At 31.5% G+C, this 22912-nt stretch overlaps 1 protein-coding gene across 1 annotated transcript; it reads left to right on the top strand.

Moving 5' to 3' along the window:
- Positions 1-301: 301 nt before the first annotated feature.
- Positions 302-22327, top strand: LOC113367310 (L-dopachrome tautomerase yellow-f-like). Its single transcript, XM_026608925.1, has 7 exons — positions 302-321; positions 1778-1890; positions 9760-10019; positions 12146-12248; positions 15079-15283; positions 16284-16542; positions 21942-22327. Exons 1-7 carry the CDS (start codon positions 302-304, stop codon positions 22314-22316), a joined length of 1335 nt encoding a protein of 444 aa, XP_026464710.1. The 3' UTR covers positions 22317-22327.
- Positions 22328-22912: the final 585 nt, after the last annotated feature.

Consider the following 22912-nt stretch of genomic DNA (forward strand, 5'->3'; position numbering starts at 1 on the left):
AGGCAGATCAAGCTGTTTCGGAGATAGAGAGAAAAAATAGACGCTTTTGAGAGAACGGAGCATCCAATTAGAATGATTTGAAAAGCATTAGGTTTGCATTTACATTTGTTAGTCAAATACTATACGGTCTTTAAAAATCTTAATTATTGATTCATATACAATAAGAATTACTGGTAAATTAGTAGACAGATAGACTAGCATACAGGTAGAGAGGCAAAGAGATAGAAAAGTAGAAAAGAAAAGTTAGACAGGAAAACTGATAGAATGATAGACAGATAGATATAGATAGATAAACTTGCAGATGGATAGAGACAGGGACAGGTAGACTAGCAAATAAGTAGGCAGTAGGTAAACTGGTGGAAAAGTAAACAGTAGAAAAGTAGATATGCGGGCTAGTAGACAGGTAGACTAGTATACCAAAATACGTAATTAGTAGTTAGGTAGACAGGTGAAGAGGTAGATAGGCGAACAGGCTGATAGGTAAACAGGTAGATAGATGAACATGTAGATAGGTGAACAGGTAGATATGTGAACAGGTAGATAGGTATATAGGTAAATAGGTAGGCAGGCAGATTGGTAGTCAGATAGGCATATAGAAACGTAGATCATACATAAATAAAAATAGTGGTGCATGGCATCGTGCCTTAAAGCAATTTTCTGGAACTTTCCGTACCGAAAACTAAATTAATAATAAAAGCTTTGCAAAACTTTGAAAAAAGTAGATTTTGAGAAATTTAGAAATTTTTGAAAACATTTTCTTCGTATTTTGATTTTTTTTTGAACATTTTTTGAGCAATCGCTATGCATAGTTGATCTAGAATTATTTAAATCAGACACATAATGATCAGAAACCTCTGAAACGTAAAGATATATAGAAATTTTCGTTTTCGAACTTTTTGTGAATACTATAACTTACTCTACAGCAAGTTAAAAAATACATAAGTTTGCAAAATAAAAAATGTTGTCCGTATTTGGTGCGCGGCATATGATTTTCAATGTGGTTTTCACCTATGAACACGAATCTGAAGTTAAAATTTAGGGTATAATGCTAAAAAATTGATTGTTCGAATCGATTATTTACATTTATCGCAAAGTTCATGCTACTTGGCACAACGCAAAATTCCACTTACAACTAATTTAATATTAACTCTAGTTTATATAAAACTTGCATTTTCAATTAATTACTAAAGTCAAATATGTATCATTAAAGTTGACTCTCACGAAGTAATAGTAGTTCTTTGAACACAGCATTCCTTCAGAACGCAGCAAATACCGTTCAAGAATCTTCTCTTACAAACCTGTTTATGCAAAAAACATCCCTTTTAAATAAAATTGAACATGTCAAGAATGATAATTTATATAATCGTTCAGAGATAAAACTAGTTCTTGTAATAATAATCGTCAGCAAAATATAGGAGCACTAGTGATAATTGTGCGTGCGCGCTCGTTAGTTCGTAAACATCTGTGATTCGTGCTGTAACGTTTTATATCTTCGTTTAAAACATTATCATATAAAATGTAGGCATCCGTTTGTTATTTAAAGAAATATTTACAATTACTGCGTTATATTATGTACAACTTTATATTTCCTTTATAAATAGTTTATTAACCTAAACGTGGCGTCTAAAAAAACTACATTTTTTCAACGATTTTGATACTTTTTAAATTTTTCTTAGAATCATTGTTTACAAAAACTTATATGCTTTAATATTCGTTTCAAATAAATTATATACCATATACTGCACTAGTTAGTTACTAACCCTTTAAACGTTTTTAGGAAATGGAGCTGTTGCATATTTCTATTTTTGTGTGCTGTAAATGTTTATTGTGATTTGGGAAAACTACAAAGGGTTTATTCATGGAATCAAGTGAATTTTAGAGCAGATACTCGTAAGTAACTCTTTTTTTGTAAATTCAAGTTGTGTAAGCGATCAAAGGGTTCAGTACTTCTTTTCGTGGAAAATTTAGTGAGCAATATATCTTTATATTTAAGGAATTTATAAATAATGTTTACAGTAACTAAAGTATAGCATTATGCTTTACTGAAACTTCTCATCTATATACGAGTAAATTCTTTTACTTGTGCCTCTTTTGAGAATTAATGGAGAATTTTTATTAATAGGTATGTAAAAACATTGAATATTTCGGAAATTTTGAAAAAAATATTTTTATATAATTATTTAGATTTTAGATAATATTATAAATCGAATAAACTGTTAGTAATAATTTTGTGGCAATAATTATTAATAGGTTAAATTTGAAAAGTCCGATTAATTTATCAGATTTTTTAGGTTATTTTCTAGAACAAATTATATAAGCACGTTAATGTCTTTAATAAGGACTCCTAAATTAGCTAAAAGAACAATTCAATCTTCATAACATTCTGTACAAACTTTGAATTTTAAAAAAAACTAGTGGTGTGGCATCGTGCCTCAAGACAAGTTGCTGGAACTTACCGTAACGTAATGAAATATTTGAAGATTATTAATGTTTTTAAATGTGTTATTATAAATACTTTTATTATTCGCATTTTTTAAACAAATATAAGAGCTTATATATTGAACGATGACGTTTATATAAGTTTGCATTAAAAGTAAACAAACAAAAATTAATCAAACAGAGTTAAAAATTAAGACCTTATCTCATATTTCTAAGAATTAAAAAGCTGAAGTTCAAAGTTAAAACTATTTATTTCAGTTATATGTGAACTCTTGAATTTATTTTTGATATAAAAAAATTTAGAAATTAAAAAAGAAATTAGAATTTAAAAAAATATTTTTTGCTCTCCCCAAAAACAATAATTTTTTCAAGAGCAAAAAAATGTTTTTTGAATCATTCAATTCGGACGCTTCGTTCTCTCAAAAGCTACCAATTTTTGCACAATTAGCTGTTTATACCCGACTGGACCCGACCATTTTTTTCCATCATTACGATTTGAATGTCTTTCGAACCATTCAAATCGAAGGCTCTGATCTCTCAAAAACTCGATTTCTATTTTCTGCGCTCTTTGTTTCGTATTTCCAAAACAGCTGGACCACCTTTTGCCAAAAACCTATCAGCACGTTTCCCTATCAATAGAACGCGATTGCATTTCAAAGATTCAAAACGATTGATCCGTACTCCCAAAATCGTCGACAAAAAATTGTATTCACACATACACACATACGCACACACACACAACAAAAATTTCTGCCTCTGAAATTTTCATTTCCGATTTTTGGACGACGTACCAAACGCTTTACCAGCACATGAAGCGATTTGAGATTTTAGAATTGCTTAAATAAACTATCAATTATTTTCTGTATTTGTTATTAAATGCATTAACACATATATTTTGCCCATTACAGCAAAATATTCAGTAATTAATGAAATGTATTCACTAGCACCAAATATTCAATTTTGATTTGTGCAAATTCCAGTAACATAGGCAGTGAACGCAAGGTGAACCAGAATAATATTATCTAAAAAATATCCCATGAGCACATGACATAGGTAATGCATTTATAGTCACCTGAATGTCTATATAAAGTACCTCAAATATTTAATTTTAAGAAAAAGTTGGCAATAGAAGTTATAGGTTACAACATTCATCTAAATTTTTATTTGAGTGGTAATAAACGAATATTTCACATATATGAAAATGGATTTAACGTAAAATAAATAAAATTTGCATTACATCTCAATCTCTTTGTATATTAGTTTTCTTCTGGAATGATAAATTTTTCTCGGAAATAATGCGAAAATATCTTGTTGCTCATTATTTATGCAATTTTTAGTTTGTCATTGAAATCTATAATTCGTATCAAAGTGCCTTATAGGTAGCACCAGTTTCTGTAATAATAGCTTACCCTCGCCTTTTTTACCTATTTTTTTACATAAATCAAGATAACCGTTTAAATAATTTAGCAATAACAAATTTTCTTATACATTATCAAAGATTGATAAAGAGCCAAAATAAAATAGGTATATAAAATTTAAAATTAATCAAACCGAAATGTTGTGATAGTACAATTTTATTAACTGCCAATAATGACGCGAATGCACACTTCTATATACTACGTCGGCCTGCGGGACAGTAGCTATAACAACATGATCAATGGGAGAGGGGTAATTTGCATGTTCAATGAAGACGAAGCAATATTTTAATATCAATTAAGATCCTATTGAAAAACGTCTGTTCTACTAACCCCTGTTACAACGAGCTCCTAGCTCCCCTATATAATATAAGCAATTGAAGTTACTTTTAAATTATTGGTATGGAATACCTCGTTTAGTTTACTTTGAAGTTATGTATTACTTAATTACTTATTTCATATAAAAAGCATTCAAAATCTTTTCTATGCGTTTGTTTGAGATAAAATTAAATATTACGAAATAACGTCTCTATAATTGGCATATTATTAAGTTTTTGTTGGTATATTGACATGATTCAGTAATTATGCAGTATGTCGTGTTCTCAATATGTCTAAAATGATTATGAATAATGCTATCAAAGTAATCAAATGCTATTTGGAAAATTTTGACGGTCACCAAATGTAATCTTGAAATCCACTTTTTAGAAAATGTTTTGACATAGCGATTTGAGATAGTTTTTTTATGAATTTTTTTTTTTTTTTGAAATTATTTCGAAGTAAATTATTCAAAAAATAATGGACTGAGAAAGCACCAATAGGTTCGTATTGTTAGTAATAGACAATAGACCTTCAAAAGAACGATTATTTTCTTCTTACATATAGATTGTGTTAACCAACTCTTATACTGCATTAATGAATTAAAATTTTTGCATAATGAGCTAATAGTTACATATTTTATTGCTTGTCAAATTCGTATTAATGTTATATAATATAATTAAACAAGATTTATCATTACCTATTATTAAAAGTGTTTCATAATTGCTATTATATATTATTATTAAAATTGCAACAACAAATACAAGGTCAACTGACAAACTAGATTAATGATTCTTATGAATATCAATCAGCTTATTTTTAACAATAAGAAACAGACTTCCAAAGAGATTTAGCCTATTATTATTATTATTTTGAGTATCTTTTGAATAATTTGTTGCAAGTCTAATATCAACACCGATTAATACCATAAATATTACTATTGTACAGATTTTTGAGGTTCATTTTGAGTACCTTTCGAATAATTTATTGCAGCTCTAATATCAATACCGATTAATACGATAAGTATTACTATTGGACAGATTTTTGAGGTATATGCAGGCCTAGGTCAGCCTAATGTCAAGCAGTAGTGACATCGGTTTCTGAATGAAAATATAGATAGCAATATACGTATTTGGCTGGAAAACCGTTTGGGTTGCCGTGTATAAAAAAGCCACGCCGTTTATGATGCCAGCGTAACAGTTCATAGGGCTCGTTAATTTTTGACTACCGATGAAAACTACATAAAATTAATAATAACTAGTGGGGTGTATGGCATCGTGCCTTAAGGCAAATTGCTGGAACTTCCCGTACCAAAAAGTATTTTTTTTAAAGAAAACTACATTTTTTCAAACCTTTGAAAAAATAGATTTTTGAGAATTTTGAAGTTTTTGAAGACGTTGACTTTTTTGAAAAAAAATATTTCTTTTATTTATTTTGAATATTTTTAAAATCATGAATTTATTTTATCACTGCAAGTAAAATATTTTTATGAATCGTTCAAATTGGGTGCACCGTTTTCTCTGAAACTGAAATACTATTTTTGGCACTTTTTGCCCCGTATCTTCGAAACGGCTAGACCTGTCTTGGCGAAAATCTAATCACCCTCGTATCTTTATTGAAGAATCAAATGTTTTTTAAATCATTCGAATCGATTGATTCGTGTTCTCGAAATCATAGACTAAAATTTTTAATCGCACACACATACGCACACACGCAAACACATTCATTTTTTATAATGTATGCCAAAATGTTCAGAAACCTTTGAAACGCAAAGATATATAAAAAAAATTATTTTCGAATACTATAACTTGTTAATTTAACAAATTATATGTTTAGTGTTAATTTCGTTTAGCAAACTTTTTTTCTAAAATACTAAATTATTACATTTCGGAACAAAATGCAAAAGTTTTGGTAACATGTTTATATCGTTTGTTTAAAGATTAGATATGAATTTTACTTATTCAATAGTCCAAATAAATTATATAATAAACAATAATCAAATATTATGGAAAAATAATACTGTGATGATAAACCTTAACCTAGCGATAAAAAACTTTAATCTGGCTTTGTGACTAACCTTCGACATTTTGCAGACTATTTTACACATAAGTTTTATGTTTTTAATTAGAGTAATGCATTTGTATATAATATATATATATATATATATATATATATATATATATATATATATATATATAAAGATTTATGCTTTTCTCGATAGTTATTATATTAATTATGATTGTTAAATTTCTGAACTAAGCCTCCTTTTTTCTTCAGATAATATTTCATTTTTAAATTCTTCATAATTTTTTCAAATATTGGTTTTATTAGTATGATTGATCGATGAAGAAGATAGAAGAGTAATATTTTAAAAATATAAAAACCTTACTTTTATGTGCATTTAAATTAAATAATTATTTACTAATCACAGTGTAGGGTATAGATGATGTCACGCATATACTCTTCTTTTATTCATGATGTAACGTTTTCAGGATATGTGTTGTCCCCATCTTCAGGAACTACTCGTATTGATCATAAATAAAAAAACATACACTTTACACCTTTATACACTTATTTAATTATGTGAGATAAATATAATTTTTATGGGCTTAGAGTAATGTAGCAATAAAAGAATAAGCTTTAATCTTGATACAAAAATATAAAAATGTAAATGTATAAATTAACTAGTTGGTTTGGTATTTAGCCTTGAGGCAAGCTACATGAACTTCCCGATATGTGTAAATAATCGACTTAATCAAAAAAAAATGTGTAAATAATATACTTCATCGATCCTACTTTAAAAAAACGATAATAATTTTATCAAACTTTGACGAATTTGTAAAATTAAACTACTTGTCGTAAGGCCGTAATATTACAGTAAGTTCTATAAGACCATGATGTATATCGCCAAAAAAAGTTCCATGAAAATCGGCTTAATTTTTTTTTCAACAGTTAATTACAAGAAAACGGCTCGGTAGATTTTCACCTAAAATTAATCAGTATCATTCCCAACTAATATCTTTCGAACAGTTTTTGATATTTTAAAATCGGTTCGGTAGGATGAGCTTAAATGTCGACGAAAATTTAACACTTTTTTTCAACAGTTAATTACAAGAAAACGGCTCGGTAGATTTTTACCTAAAATTAATCAGTATCATTCCCAACTAATATCTTTCGAACAGTTTTTGATTTTTTAAAATCGGTTCGGTAGGATGAGCTTAAATGTCGACGAAAATTTAACCTTTTTTTCAACAGTTAATTACAAGAAAACGGCTCGGTAGATTTTCACCTAAAATTAATCAGTATCATTCCCAACTAATATCTTTCGAACAATTTTTGATATTTTAAAATCGGTTCGGTAGGATGAGCTTAAATGTCGACGAAAATTTAACACTTTTTTTCAACAGTTAATTACAAGAAAACGGCTCGGTAGATTTTCACTTAAAATTAATCAGTATCATTCCCAACTAATATCTTTCGAACAGTTTTTGATTTTTTAAAATCGGTTCGGTAAGATGAGCTTAAATGTCGACGAAAATTTAACACTTTTTTTCAACAGTTAATTACAAGAAAACGGCTCGGTAGATTTTCACCTAAAATTCAGCAGTACCATTCCCAACTAATATCTTTTGAACGGTTTTTGATTTTTTAAAATCGGTTCGGTAGGATGAGCTTAAATGTGGACGAAAAGTTTAACACTTTTTTTTCGAATTACAAAGAAATCGATTGTCAGATCGTTGCACAAAACTGACAAACGATAGTCCTTACCGAAATACATCAAATGGCTTTTAAATTTCTAAAATCGGTTCAGGCGTTTTTGAGAAAACGTCGATCAAAAGTCTAATTTTGACAAATGTCAAAAAGACCATACTGATTTTTGCAAACTTTGACGAATTTTTAAAGCTGAACCAGTTGTCGTAGGGCCGTAATATTTTAGTATGATCTAGAAGACTATGGTATCTATCGTCAAAAAAATAATCATAAAAATCGTCGAAATTTTTTTTTTTAAAACTTTATTACAAGAAAACGGTCCGGCCGATCTCTACCAAAAACTAATCAGCACGATTCCCAACCAATATCTTTCGAACGGTTTTTGAATTTTCAAAATCGATTCAGAATTGCGGGCTAAAACGTAGACGAAAAATTTTTCACTTTTCTGCCATTTATTAAGAAACAGCTTGGCCGATCGCACAAAACTGACAAACAATAGTTCTCGTCGAGATACATAGAATGGCTTTTAAATTTTTGAAATCGACCCAGCCGTTTTCGAGAAAACGTCGATTTACGGCAAAGAATCTGTTCACATACACACACACACACACACACACACACACATACTTTTTCCAAATTTGGTCTCATTCGATTCAGAATGGCTTGAAACGTCGAGAAAACATAAAATTAGCGAATCGGATTTTTTGATGAAAACATAAACTTCTCCTTCGGGAAGTTAATAAGTTAATTAATAGAATCACTCTATTTCATTGAATAAGATTACATGATATAAGAGAATCAGCAACTAAGTAGTTCGGTGATTTTTATCTCTGCCAGCAAAATGATTTTTATTTTTAAAATTATTTGAATAATAAACTTTCCATAAGGTAATTAACTTCCCGTAGGGTAAGTTATATAGTAATCACAACAAAATCGAAAATGAAAATTTTTATATATCTTTAAAAACATTCTGAACATTTTGGCATACCTTAGAAAAAATGGATGTACGTGTGTGTGTGTACGCGGATACAAATTTTTGCCGAAGTTTTCGAGAACACGGCTCAACCGATTTCAATTATTCAAAAAAAATTCGATTGCTGTTGATAAGGAGACGTGCTGATTAGTTTTTACGAGTAAAAAGTGCCAAAAACGGTATCTTAGTTTTTAAGAGAATGGAGATTTTAATAATTCAAAACACATTTTACTTGTATTAACAAGATGAAGAACTGATTAAATTTTCATTAAGGCAGATCTAGCAGTTTCAGAGATCTAGTGAAAAAAGTAAAAACAATCCATTTGGCGGTCAAAAATAATCATTAGACATATGCATATCAAGTTATCAGATATTTTATAGAGATTTTAACAATAAGTACTAATTTTGTTTACATTCCCATCAGTTCCGTACCAATGTTTATCAGTTAGACAGCGACGCGGCGCTTACGCGCTTCGATGTTTTGTCTCTGTGCAGTTAAAGCAGTACGATTGCTTTAAAAAAAAAGTTCAATTTCCAAAATAATTCAAAATAAAAAAAAATTCTAAAAAAGTAAATTTTTGTCAAAAATTTATAGTTTCTGAAAAATCTAAGTTTTTCAAAGTGAATTTTTTTCAAAGATGAACGGGAAGTGATTGGTACGGGAAGTTCCAGCAATTTGTCTTAAGGCGCGATGCCATGCGTTCCACTAGTTTGTTATTTAATTGATTGCTTACTTGTTAATTATCAGTAAATTTATTATTTTGATAATAAATGCGGACTGAAATAAAAAACTATTTACACCAAGTTATTGGTTAGTTAGAAAAATGTCATTTAAATTTTCCTAAATACAATTCGAATGAGTAATTGTGCAATACATAATTATTCATTATCTGTATTTCTCCGTAGCCAACACGCTGGGAAGTAATGATTTTGTGTTTCCTAACAAGAATCAAGTTCTTCGTGAAGATGGTACAAATTTTATTCGTTATAACAATGTGCCCATGGGAGTGGATCGATGGAGAGATAAATTATTCGTAACATTTCCCAGAAGAAGACATGGTATACCAGCAACTCTTGCATATCTTTCCTTATCCCAAGATGGTGATCGCAATAGAGGAATTTTTGATCCTCCGTTGAGACCATATCCCGACTATGCAACTAATGCGGTGAGTTAATCTTTTTTTTTACTCTAAGAATATTATTATATTATTTGGATGTTACATGGTATGTATTGATAAAACAATAAAGGAAACTAGTTATAAGTGGCATTTTGCAAGTTACATAAACTTTCCAACATATGTAAATAATCCACTATTTTTCGTTCATGTTTTAGCCCTCAATTCCGAATCGATTTTGAACATTCAAAAACCGTTTGATAGAAATTAGTTGGGAATCGTGCTGATTAGTTTTTGGTAAAGATCGGCCGGGCCGTTTTCTTGTAATAAAGTTTAAAAAAAAAAATTCAACGATTATTATGATTTTTTTCGACGGTAGATACCATAGTCTTGTAGACAATACTAAAATATTACGGCCCTACGACAAATCATTTAATTTTTAAAACATTTCAAAGTTTGCAAAAATTAGTATCGTTTTTGTGGCATTTGTCAAAATTAGACCTTTGATAGACGTTTTCTTAAAAACGCCTGAACCCATATATGGGAAAAGAACTAAGAATTTTGAGACCTTTCTAACGATGTATTATACTTCATATGTTTTTTTAGAGAAACATAGTGTGGATAGTTACTGGAAACTAACCTCAATTTCTATTTCAACAATTGAATATTCACACAGATTGCCCTCTACAATCCAAACCGTAAAAGATACGAAAAAACTTTGTTCGGACGAAAGATGTAGAATAAAATTACGAATAAAATGATATATGAATCGTTAAGTGATTCTACGTTTTATTTAGAAAACGTTTGTATCTGAAAAACAAAAGCCTAAAAAGGGCTATTTTTAGGGTTTTCCCGGCAATTAATCGATTTTTTCTCGCCGTAAGAACCATCCTTGAACTTCAACGAACATTTTAAAAAAAGAATTGGCCTAATTGGTCCAGGCGTTGTTGAGTTATGTGCTTACCAACACATTTTGCGATTTATTTTTATATATAAGACTAGCCGGCCCGACAGACTTCGTCTTGTCAAAAAAAAATTGTAATGTGGCGGTGTTTTGTGCCTACCTTTTTTCTATTCTTTTCAAAAAATTATCCTGAACAGAACCGTCACCCTGGTAATAATTCAGTGTGAATTAAAAATAATTAAATAAAACACTATAAGCATTTAAAAGTAAGTAATTTTAATAATTTAAATCATAATTCAAAAATCAGTTCAATTTTCATTGCAGTGCTTTGTGATAAACGATGTTTTTTGTTTGATTACCTGGCGCATAGACAAACAAATCTGATGCTTTTCCAATACGGGAACAAACAACATACAATTTTCCATGTGAGAAACATGGGTTTTCTAAATTAATACCACAAACACTTAATGATACCATAAACGCACTGGAAACGCATTGGGATGCATGGTGCGAGAACATCTTCTTCTTTATACTATCCTTTGAATATAGTTGGTCGATATTTCGCAATATTATAATTGCCGATCCAACCTTTAATTGAAGATTGTGAGGTGACAATCCTAGCAAATCCAGCGTGTTTAAAAACTCCGGTGGATCGTCTTGGTTAGTTGCCGAATCAACTGATTCGCCTGTAATTTGTTCTTGAATTTTGAAATTTAATTAATTTACATCAATGTTTTTGGCTGCCAATATAGCTTGATTAATAGAAAGATATTTCTATGTTTATATAAATATATTCAAAATTAGATTATCAAAAACTACACAAAATGTCATGACATAGATCATTATTTTTTTTACAATTTGCGTTGCCTACTCGATTGAAGAAGAAAAGGGCTGTTTTTAGGGTTTTCCCGGCAATTATTCGTTTTTTTCTCGCCGTAACAACCATCCTTGGACTTCAACGAACATTTTAAAAAAAGAATTGGCCAAATTGGTCCAGGCGTTGTTGAGTTATGCGCTTACCAACACATTTTGCGATCCATTTTTATATATAAGAAGATAAATTCACTCGAAATACTTTCAATCATTCATAAACTAATTTATATTTTATTGATTAAGTCGATTACTTACACATATCGGGAAGTTCATGTAACTTGCCTCAAGGCAAAATACCAATACCAACTAGTTGCTCATATATTGTGTTATATTAAAATGACATTCAATCACTACTCTCTTTTTCAGTTGTTTTAGAATAAAAGTTGATTTTTATTTTCAGTATAATAACAGCAATTCAAATAAATTAGTTTCTGTGTACAGGACAAGGATTGATTCTTGCGATAGGATGTGGATGGTTGATACTGGACTGTTAGAAATTCCAGGTATTCTAAATTATATATTATATTTAAAAATAGAATAAATATAAATATATACATGAATATATACATATATGTATACATTTAAATACACACATCATTTTATTATACGCTGTTCTACAATTAACTCACTCATAGTGATTCTACATTGATTATACATTTAATATATATTATACACAACTCATATTGATTATACATTTAATTCACTCATAATGATGTACAGTAATACCCCGCTTAAGAAAATTGGTTGTATATTAAATTTAAAAAGTATGTTTTTTTTTAATAAAAATAAAATCAAACAATTATTTCTTAAAGCCCAAGTTAATACCACATTATATTTTCTTGCAAAAATAACAACAAAATATAAGTAACAAAATAAATATTCTTAAAAATATAATTCTAGGTCAGTCACATTTAGTTAGTCCTCCAGATAGACAAACTTGTGTACTGCCTTTTTATGACAAAAGCATCTAATGTTGTTTGCCTTTTCCTGTTGCGTTGTTCTCTTAAAAGTTGTTCATAAACGGGTAGAGCATCTCTAACACCATGCCTTACTCTTGAGCTCCTGTCAAAATTCGGATCATTTTCAATGAATTGTCCATTATTTCAGTTATGGTAGACAAACTCTTTTTACAAACGTCATCGAAAGTTCTTTTTGCTCTTCTTCACCAATTCAGACACTGCTGTCAACATTGTTGTTTTCTCCTTGTTCAGTTAATTCAGATTCTTTCTTCTTGTTCAGTTAATACAGAACTCCTCATTAGAAAGACTAGCCACTGCTTCTTGAATTATTTCTTCGACATCTTTCACATGTACCTCTTCAAAACCTGGGTTAAAATAAAAGAGCGCTAAACCGAAACAGCGATATAAGGTTAAAGACCGAAATATAATGTAGTGTATTTTTTTACACATTTAGCTCCTTATTTCTGAAGCCTTGTTCTCTCAAAAACTTAATTTCTGTTTTCTGCACTCTTTGCTTCATCACCGAGTTTTGTCAAAAACTAATCAGCACGTCTTTTTATCAATAGGAACCGATTGCGTTTTGAATATTTCAAATCGTTGATCCGTGTTACTGAAAACGTGAACGAAAAGTTGAATCCATACATACGCACACACAGACACACATACACACATCAATTTTTTCTAAGGTATGCCAAAATGTTCAGAAACATCTGAAACGTAAAGATATGCAAAAAATATTCTATTCGATTTCTAAACGATTACAATAACTTACCCTATAGGAAGGAAAAATTTATTGGTTACAAAGATAATTAAATGATTTTCTTCATAACTGTTTAGTCTCACACTTGTGATAACTGTACGTCTATCATAGATATAAGTTCTTACAAGCATTTTCATTATAACCCTAACCATTTATTATTGATTAGAAAAATAAATAGCCATCTAAATTGTTTTTCCGCAGCTCAAACTATGTCGGTCGGGTTTGCTAGAATTGACACATGCTCACTTGCACACTCACACACATTTTTATGTATAAACAGCAATAAACAATTCACTAGTTATTCTTATGTATATTTCGACATTGTAAGTGGACTACAATTCAGCATGTTAAGAAAAACTAAAAAATACTTTATAAAGTTTATAAAATTACTTTGAGATATAAAAAATTTAAATATTATCAACACATACCAAACCAGGAAATAATACTCACACAAATTTTAAGACATTGTTTAATAAAAAAAAACCATTGAATAAACTAGCGGTGTAAAATTGCTAGAACTTCCTGTACCGTAGTGAAATATTCGAGAAATATTAAATGTTTTTAAATAGATTATTATAAACGCTCTATGAATTCCATTATTCCTATTTTATAGGCAAAATATAAAAACTTATGAATTAACCATGACTCTTATACATTTTACAAAAATCAGAAATGAATAAGCAAAACTTAATCAATCGGATTTAAAATGAAGATTTGTCTAATATTTTTAAGTATTATATAAACTGAATTGCAAAGCTAAAACTATTTATTTGAAGTATATAAGTGAGCTTTAGAACTTTAGCTAGAATTAAAATTAAAATCCGAATTACCTTTGATATTCAAAAAAAAGACATTTTTTTTAAATAAAAAAAAGTTCATTACCGAAAAGCAATCGTTTTGTCAACACATGCAAAAAGTTTTTTGAATCATTCAAATCGGATGCTAAGTACTCTCAAAACTGGCATTTCTCACACTTTTAGCTCCGTATGTCTGAAACGGCTAGACTTGCCTTTGCCAAAAACTAATTACTACTTGAAAAACCCATCCTTACGAAATGAATGTTTTTAAATTTCGGATGCTCCATTCTTTCAAAAACTCGATACTATTTTTTGCACTCTTCTTTTCGAACCTCCGAAACGGCTAAACCTGCCTTTGCCAAAAAACTGATCAGCACATCTCCCTATCAAATAGGAATCGAATGTTTTTTGAACCATTCAAACCGGTTGATCCGTGCGCCCGAAAACGTGCACAAGAAATTGTATCTATACATACATGCATATACACACATCCATTTTTCTAAGGTATACCAACATGTTCAGAAACCTTTGAAACGTAAAGATAAGCAAAAATTTTCATTTTTGATTTTTGGATAACTTAGCCTACGGGAAGTTAAACATAATAATAAACTAAAAGTTAAATTATAAAATTATTTATTACATACATGATCACCAAATTGTAAATGAAAAACTAAGTCATGCTCTTTTGGAACAAGCGGGGTTCTCAAATTGATCAAGTGTCGAATACAGATTTATGGAAAAATGCTAATTTTAATATTCTATACGATATACTTATTTTGTGTAATAATATTTTCTTAACTTATAAATGTAATTTCAGGAGAATCAACTCAGGTGCAACCACCAGCCATAGTGATAATTGATCTGAAAACAGATCGGATCATTCATCGTTTTGAGCTGCCAGAGTCTGTAAATCCTCCAAATGCTCCAATTGCTAGCATAACCGTTGATCTCATTAATAATAGATGTGATGAAGCATTTGCTTATATGCCTGATTTGACAACTTTTGCTGTAGTAGTTTACAGGTATTTTGAAATTTTCCATGTGATACTACCAATTTAATACTAAAACTTAATACTACCAATACTACCAACTATACTAGTGATATATTGGTTGAGGCAAAACGCTTGAGCTCTCTGCTTCTCAAAATTAGTAAAAAATGAAATACATATTTTGATATTTTAAAAGGGTAATTACTTTTTCATTCTTTGTTGTTAGGATTATGACAAACACTTAAAATTTTAGAACTGTTATATTATTTTGATTATAATTATTTACGGGGGACAGGGTAAAATATTCTTCTCATTCAGGCATTTTTCATTAAATCAAGATTTGTACTACGATGTAACTCTAAAATGGTTATTTATCTATGCCGGTTTCCTTGTTGTTATCGGTACGCATACAACGTTGATGCCTGTAGTACAGTACAGGCCCTGTACGCATACAACGTTGATATCGGTACGCATACAACGACAGACTAATCACAATCGACCCGTATAGAAATGATGGAAATGATATCATCGAGAGCGAATGGATCATTGGCACTTGACTCTTATCTTATTTTACTGCCGTAACGCACTTCCGTTGCATTTGTACGAATTTGCACGCTAGTCGCGCTTAAAGAAGTTTTACTTCAAAATATTTTTGTGTTAGTTTTTTTTTCTTGAAAAGTACTTGATTCTTGAAAAAGTATTTACGACCATCATCTGGACAGACTTACCCAATGTCTACTGTAGCAAACGTGGTCACAGTTATCATCGAAGCAGACATGTTTAAATAATACAATCTACTCATATATTTCACATTTTTAAATGGGTGTTTGAGCTGCTTTATATTTCTTGATTATATGTGTTTTAATTGCGCAACTAGAAACATTTTACTTACTTTTTGTTAATATAATTGTAAATTAAAACAATTCAGTATGAAAAGTTTAAGCAATTAAGTACAAATCCTTAGTTTTAATTATTTATTCGATATTAGGTGAAAAAATTCTAACCCATATAAAAAAAATCTTTTCCATTGCAGCCTCAAACAAAACCGAGCCTGGCGTGTGCGCCATAATTCATTCTATTTGGATCCCTTAGCTGGTGATTATGAAATTGCTGGATTAAAATTTCAATGGAATGATGGTGTCTTCAGCTTAGTACTGACACCACCACAATCTGACGGATATCGTTACCTCATATATCACGCAATGTCCAGTACTAAGGAATTTGCAGTATCTACAAAAGTATTGATGAATGAAACTCTTGCGACCCGGTCCTACCATGATAACGATTTTATGGTAAGAAACAAATTTCAATAAAATATTTTTCTGTAATGATTTATCCGATCTTCTCAAAATTATAAATTGGCATACCTTCTAAACCTTTTGGCATGGATGTATGTCAGCATGTGTGTGTGTTTTGTATAGATACAATTTTTTGTCCGCGATTTTGAGCACACTGATCAACAGTGTGGACAGGTAAACTAATGGACAAGTAATCTAGTAAAGAGGTAAAATGGTTGATAGGTAAACTAGTGGGATGATAAACTGATGGACAGGTAAACTGATAAACAGGGGTATATATATAGATGTGGGCAGTATACATGTGAACAGTTGAATATGTATATATTTTAACTTAAAATTTAACTTATTATATTATATATTATATAATATATATATATATATATATATAATATTGTTATTAAATCATATTCAAGTTGTTTAGCGTGGCCAGCTTTAAATTCTTTTATTTGGCGAAAGTGATTATGATCGGATATTAATAGATACTCAGTGGAGAATATACTAGTAGTATAATATAAAACAAAAACAAAAAAACAGTTGTGAGTTATATTTTCTGTCTCCTTGTCTGCTTATTTCCGTCTACCTATTCACCTATCTGCCAGCCTGCCTGTACACCTGTTTACCTATTTATCTGCTTGTCTATCTGCCAGTCTGCTTGTACACCTGTTTACCTGTCTACTAATCCATTTATTTTTCTATTTATCTGTTAACGTATCCACCTGCTTACCTGGCTACCTATCTACTTATTTACCAGCTTACCAGTGTATCAGTTCGTCAATCTTCTAGTCTATCTGTCTGGATGACCCCTTTTCTATATTTTTACGCGATTACCTATTTACTTGTTTAACTGTCTAGCTACCTACCTGTCTACTTGTCTACCATTTATAACATTCAACCTGCTTAGAGACCGTCCGTGAATTGGGCTTAAAAGAGGAAAGGTGGTTTGACAAAATATCACAAACAGTGGCGTAACTAGGCCATCCGGGGCCCGTGGCAAATTTTTTTGATGGGGCCCCCCTATCAGTAAAATCAAATGGTTTTAATTTAATTAAAAAAAAACTGGAAATTTTTCAACGTGTTAAATGTTATATATATCCACGATTTGTAATGAATTGTATTGAAAATGAGTAAATCTACTTCGATTTATTCATATTTTATGGTTTGAAATTAGGAAATTATTTAAAATGTATGTATACAAAAATTTAAAAAAAAATTAAAATGTATAAGTACAAAAAACCATAAAAATAAAAATAATTATAAGTCAAAATTAATAATTTAAAAGTACAATTACTGCTTTGTTTTGAAAATCAAACATTTTTTTTTAATTTTTAATTAGCTTTATAAGCTACATGTTAAGTTTGATATTTTGTTTTTACAAACAGTCCTTACAATCCATTCCTTTGCTAATTTTTGAACAAACTTCTAAATTAATTTTGATTTTTTAATTCGCATAATCTGTTCAAAAATGACTTAATAAAAATTTAGTTTTCTATTAGTCATTATTTGCATACTATCATAGAGCTTCATAAATATTAAAGAAAATATTAAAAAAAATCACCACACTCTAAAATTATTTTTACATTCTTGCACGCTCATGGTTTTTTTTCGAAATTAAATTTATTTAGAATTAAATTTTCATGTTTATTCTAACTTTTATTATTAGTGAAATAAAACCAAAATTTGTTAGATTGGCCTGGACAAAATAAAACTCTTTAAAATAATAATCTTACATTCCTCGCGTACTTTTTTACACGTATTTGGGGCCCTCGTGGCCTGGACAAAATAAAACTCTTTAAAATAATAATCGTACATTCCTCGCGTACTTTTTTACACGTATTTGGGCCCCCCGTGGCCTGGACAAAATAAAACTCTTTAAAATAATAATCGTGCATTCATCGCGTACTTTTTTACACGTATTTGGGGCCCCCGTGGCCTGGACAAAATAAAACTCTTTAAAATAATAATCGTACATTCATCGCGTACTTTTTTACACGTATTTGGGCCCCCCGTGGCCTGGACAAAATAAAACTCTTTAAAATAATAATCGTGCATTCATCGCGTACTTTTTTACACGTATTTGGGGCCCCCGTGGCCTGGACAAAATAAAACTCTTTAAAATAATAATCGTACATTCATCGCGTATTTTTTACACGTATTTGGGGCCCCCGTGGCCTGGACAAAATAAAACTCTTTAAAATAATAATCTTACATTCCTCGCGTACTTTTTTAACGACATTAAATTTGATTGAACGAAGTTTTCATGATTAATTCGTTTTTCATGATTTTTTCATATTATTAATGTTTCTGCACCCTGGTTTGGGGGCCCCGTATATTTGATATGGCTGATACGGCGGTAGTTACGCCCCTGATTCTTACGAAAACATACTTTTCAAATGAAATAAAGTATTAGAGTATAATGTAGAAACAATATTTCTGAGCACGCGTCCTCTTGAGCCGGGGCCCCCTTGGGCCGGGGGCCCGTGGCATTTTGCCACCCACGCCACCCTATAGTTACGCCACTGATCACAAACTATCACGTTGGGGAGGATAGAGTCTACTAAGATATTACGTGTATTTATTTTTCACTTGAATTTTTAAAAAATCCGAAATTTTTCAAAAAAAATTGAAAATTTTACGATTTTTACTAAGTGCTAAAAATACACGTAATGTTGCGTGGTGGGTTATTTTAAATATTACCATATATTATAAAAGTGGTAAAAAGAGATCTAAAAATTCTTGAAAATTGATCATGTGAATAACGGGCATCCCATTATCTAAATATTGTTTTTTATTTTCTTTGTTTGCCTGTCTACTTGTATACCTCCAATACAAGTGCGCACGAAATTGTAGACCAGAACGTCCAAATGGCACACATACATAATTTTTTTGTTTGATATTAACGTTCAGGAGCGTTTGTTGGCTAAGGTAACTATAAGTTATTTAGTAATATGAAAGTATAGTCACCTTACGAAAAGAGACTCAGCGGTGCTGCCAATTGAGCTAAGAAATCGATCGAATTAGTCAACAAAGTTTATAGAACCCGAAACCTAAGAACTTTTCGATTGTGAAAAACCAAATCAAATATATACTATGTTGACAGAACTAGAAGGCGCACTTTGCGCTATAATCTGTACCGATCAGAGATTCTACTCAACACTATAAATGGGCAATAAATACTGTCTCGAGTGTTTCGAGATGTGGTGCTGTAGAAGAATGAGGGTTTATTATATATACATTTTTATTAACTTGCCGTAGGGTAAGTTATAGTAATCGCAAAAAAATTAAAATAATTTTTTTTTATAGAGGTGCGAAAAAAATCTTCATAAGACACTGCCATCGTTGATACTACGCTGTCCATCCCACAGCAGACAACGATAAACGGTAGTGTGGAGTTTTTTACCCACTAAAAAAACACTCCTTTCCCCTCTCCCCTCAGGTGAGGTGGTACGGAGTGGACTGGATTGGAACCGCGTTAGCATTACATAAATCCAGTCCTTGCTGCGCCTTGCGACGCCTGCTTCCGACTACTGGTCCCTTTCTCCGATTTTATTCTTTAATAGGTGCTATGCATAAGCTGCTACAGTTAATCAGTTTTCTTCTTGTTTCATCATGTACGTCACAAGGCTTGAGGGAGTGAATCTGGTGCTTATAATGTCCTCGGCGACTACTGGTCCCTTTCTCCGGTTTTATTCTTTAATAGATGCTATGCATAAGCTGCTACAGTTAACCAGTTTTCTTCTTGTTTCATCATGTAGGTCACAAGGCTTGAGGGAGTGAATCTGGTGCTTATAATGTCCTCGGCGTTGTTTTGATAGCCCTTCCACCGAAGACATTCAAAAAACGTGTGCTCAGCGTCGACAGTATTTACACATTGGCGTGCCATGCAAGCTCATCTTAAAAAGATAGAGATTAAACTGTTCATGTCTTGTCAGTAGCTGAGTCAAAAAGAAATCTGTGTCCCCGTATTGTCGAGAGAGCCAGACGCTAATGTCCAGAATCAAGCGCACCGTCCATCTGCCAGTCTCTCCTGACGTCCACCGATTTTGCCACTTTTGTAACGTTTCCTGTTTTATTCTCAATCTTGTTCCTTTGGAGTTGTCGCCACCTATTTTAGCGTCGTACAGTTTTACTCTATCGAATGCTAACAAGTCAATCGGTGTGGCTCCTGATATTACCAATACAGCTGCTTCTGAGACCGTGGTATAGGCACAGGTAACTCTCAGAGTTCCTCGTCTTGACTGACGTTATTTTGCGCCGATAAGTCTTTTGCTTGTGGATATCCACCTATATATCCGCTCCGTATAGCAGTACAGAATGAACCACCTCAAGCACTACAGAATGGACAAGTTGGATAGCATCTTGCTGGCTTTCATGCATGCACTATCGAGGGGTTTACAGAAGGATAGCTTCTCATCTATCATTACTCCAGGTAGCGCAAGACCGTCAAAGTTGTTGACGTCAAAGTTGTCTCTCCTATGTCTACAGTGAATGGTCCCGAGTCGAGTCAAGACAACTATCTCCGTTTTCTGTTTGGCAAGTTTTAGGTTGTGTTTCTCAAGCCAGGTCTCTATGGTACCAATGGTCTTTCGAACAAGTAGTTCAGCCTCTTCAGTGCTGTCTACTACGATCGTAGCTGCGACGTCGTCCGCAAAGTTTCACTTGCTTCAGCAAAGGGATCTCCAGGAGCTCGTCGTAGACAGCGTTCCATAGATCGGCCCCTGAGATTGAGCAATGAAGTAACTTCGTGTTCTTGATGACCTTCCGATGTTTGTTTCCACTATCAACCCTCTTTCTATTCAACAATTTGATTGGCTTTGCCTCAGAGATATTTGTCGAGATAGTTGCAAATCTCTTTCCACAATCCGGATTAACTAATTTTTGTTATGTAGCAGCTCTTGTGGCGCAGCGACGTAGTGCTTGGGATCTTTTTTGTAGTTCCGCTATCTCTGATGACCACCAATATGCTGAACTGTGTACTTTAGTTGTGGAATAGAGGCGTTACATGGGGTGATAATAGCGTTCACAGTCTAAAGACTGTTTCTTCCGTCTCTCTGTGCGTACTTAGTGTTGAATCAACTTGAAGAGTAGATGCGTGTTGCTCAAGGGCTGCTCGCGACGCTTCAGGGTCAAGCTTCCTAGCATTCAACCTCCGTTTGTGAAAGTTGCATGATCGAGTCGGACCAGATCCAATACCGAATGTCACATGTTGATGATAACTGCTAAAAATTTTAATCTTTTTTTAAAAAAAATAATTTTTGGTACGGGAAGTTCCTGCAATTTGCCTTAGGGCACGATGCCTATTTAATGTTATATTTATTTATTATATTTCAAAATTATATTTTTAATTTATTGTATTTTATTGATTAATTTGAAGTTTAATAAGTAATATATTTCAGTTACTTGGAGAACGAGGACCTCGCACTCAAACAGCTATGCATGCAATGGATCCTGTCAGTGGTATTTTATTTTACGCCCAAGTTGGCCGAAACGCTGTAGCTTGCTGGAATACACAAAAGCCATTTACAATGGAAAATCACGCCCTTTTGGCTCAAGATGATGCTAGTTTAATATATCCTAGTGATATTAAAGTGGATAATGATAATAATCTTTGGGTTATTGCAAACTCTATGCCAATATTCATTTATAGTGAATTAGATACTTCTATACTTAATTTTCATATATATACGGCCAATGTGAATGATCTTGTAAGAGGTACTCAGTGTCAAAACCCAGATACGTCTTCAAGCGGATCTTACTCTTACAGAGGATAAATAAAAGACTAGTGGGGTATGGCATCGTGCTTTAAAGCAATTTGCTTGAACTCCCCGTACCGTAATTTAAAGTTTTTAAAAGCTTTAAAACATTTTGAAAACTTTGATAAAATTAGATTTTCTAAAATATTGATTTTTTCTAAATTATTGGACTTTTTTAAAAAGTTTTTTTTTTATTTTGCAACTTCTTGAAAATTTTGATTTCTTTCTAAAGCAAACGCACTGCGTAGCAATCGGACGCTCCGTTCCCTCAAAAACTGAATTACCATTTTTGGCACTTTTTACCCAGTACATAAGAAATGGCTGAACTGGAATCTTGGAATCAGCACATGTTCTCACCAATAGGAAGCGAATGCTTATTGAATCATTTGAATCGGTTGATTCGTGTTCTCGAAATCGTCGACAAAAATTGTGTACGCACATACATGCACAGTTACACACATACATACTCACACATCCACTTTTTCTAAGGCATGCCAAAATGTTCAGAATCCTTTGATCCGTAAAGGTATATAAAAATTTACTTTTTTAATTTTTTTGCTATTACTATGACTTACCCCACGGGAAGTTAATAAATTAATTAGGTTTGTTTATTG

Source organism: Ctenocephalides felis, unplaced genomic scaffold, assembly GCF_003426905.1.
Source record: "Ctenocephalides felis isolate EL2017-DRISC unplaced genomic scaffold, ASM342690v1 CF-g0.4_SCAFFOLD_01170, whole genome shotgun sequence".
NCBI lineage: Eukaryota > Metazoa > Arthropoda > Insecta > Siphonaptera > Pulicidae > Ctenocephalides > Ctenocephalides felis.

What these genes read in the sequence shown, in the direction of transcription:
- LOC113367310 (XM_026608925.1), top strand. Translation starts at nt 302, where the DNA reads ATGGATAGAGACAGGGACAG. An exon ending in GAATTTTAGAGCAGATACTC is followed by an intron (nt 1,891 to 9,759) that starts GTAAGTAACTCT and finishes ATTTCTCCGTAG; the next exon opens with CCAACACGCTGGGAAGTAAT. An exon ending in ACCATGATAACGATTTTATG is followed by an intron (nt 16,543 to 21,941) that starts GTAAGAAACAAA and finishes AATATATTTCAG; the next exon opens with TTACTTGGAGAACGAGGACC.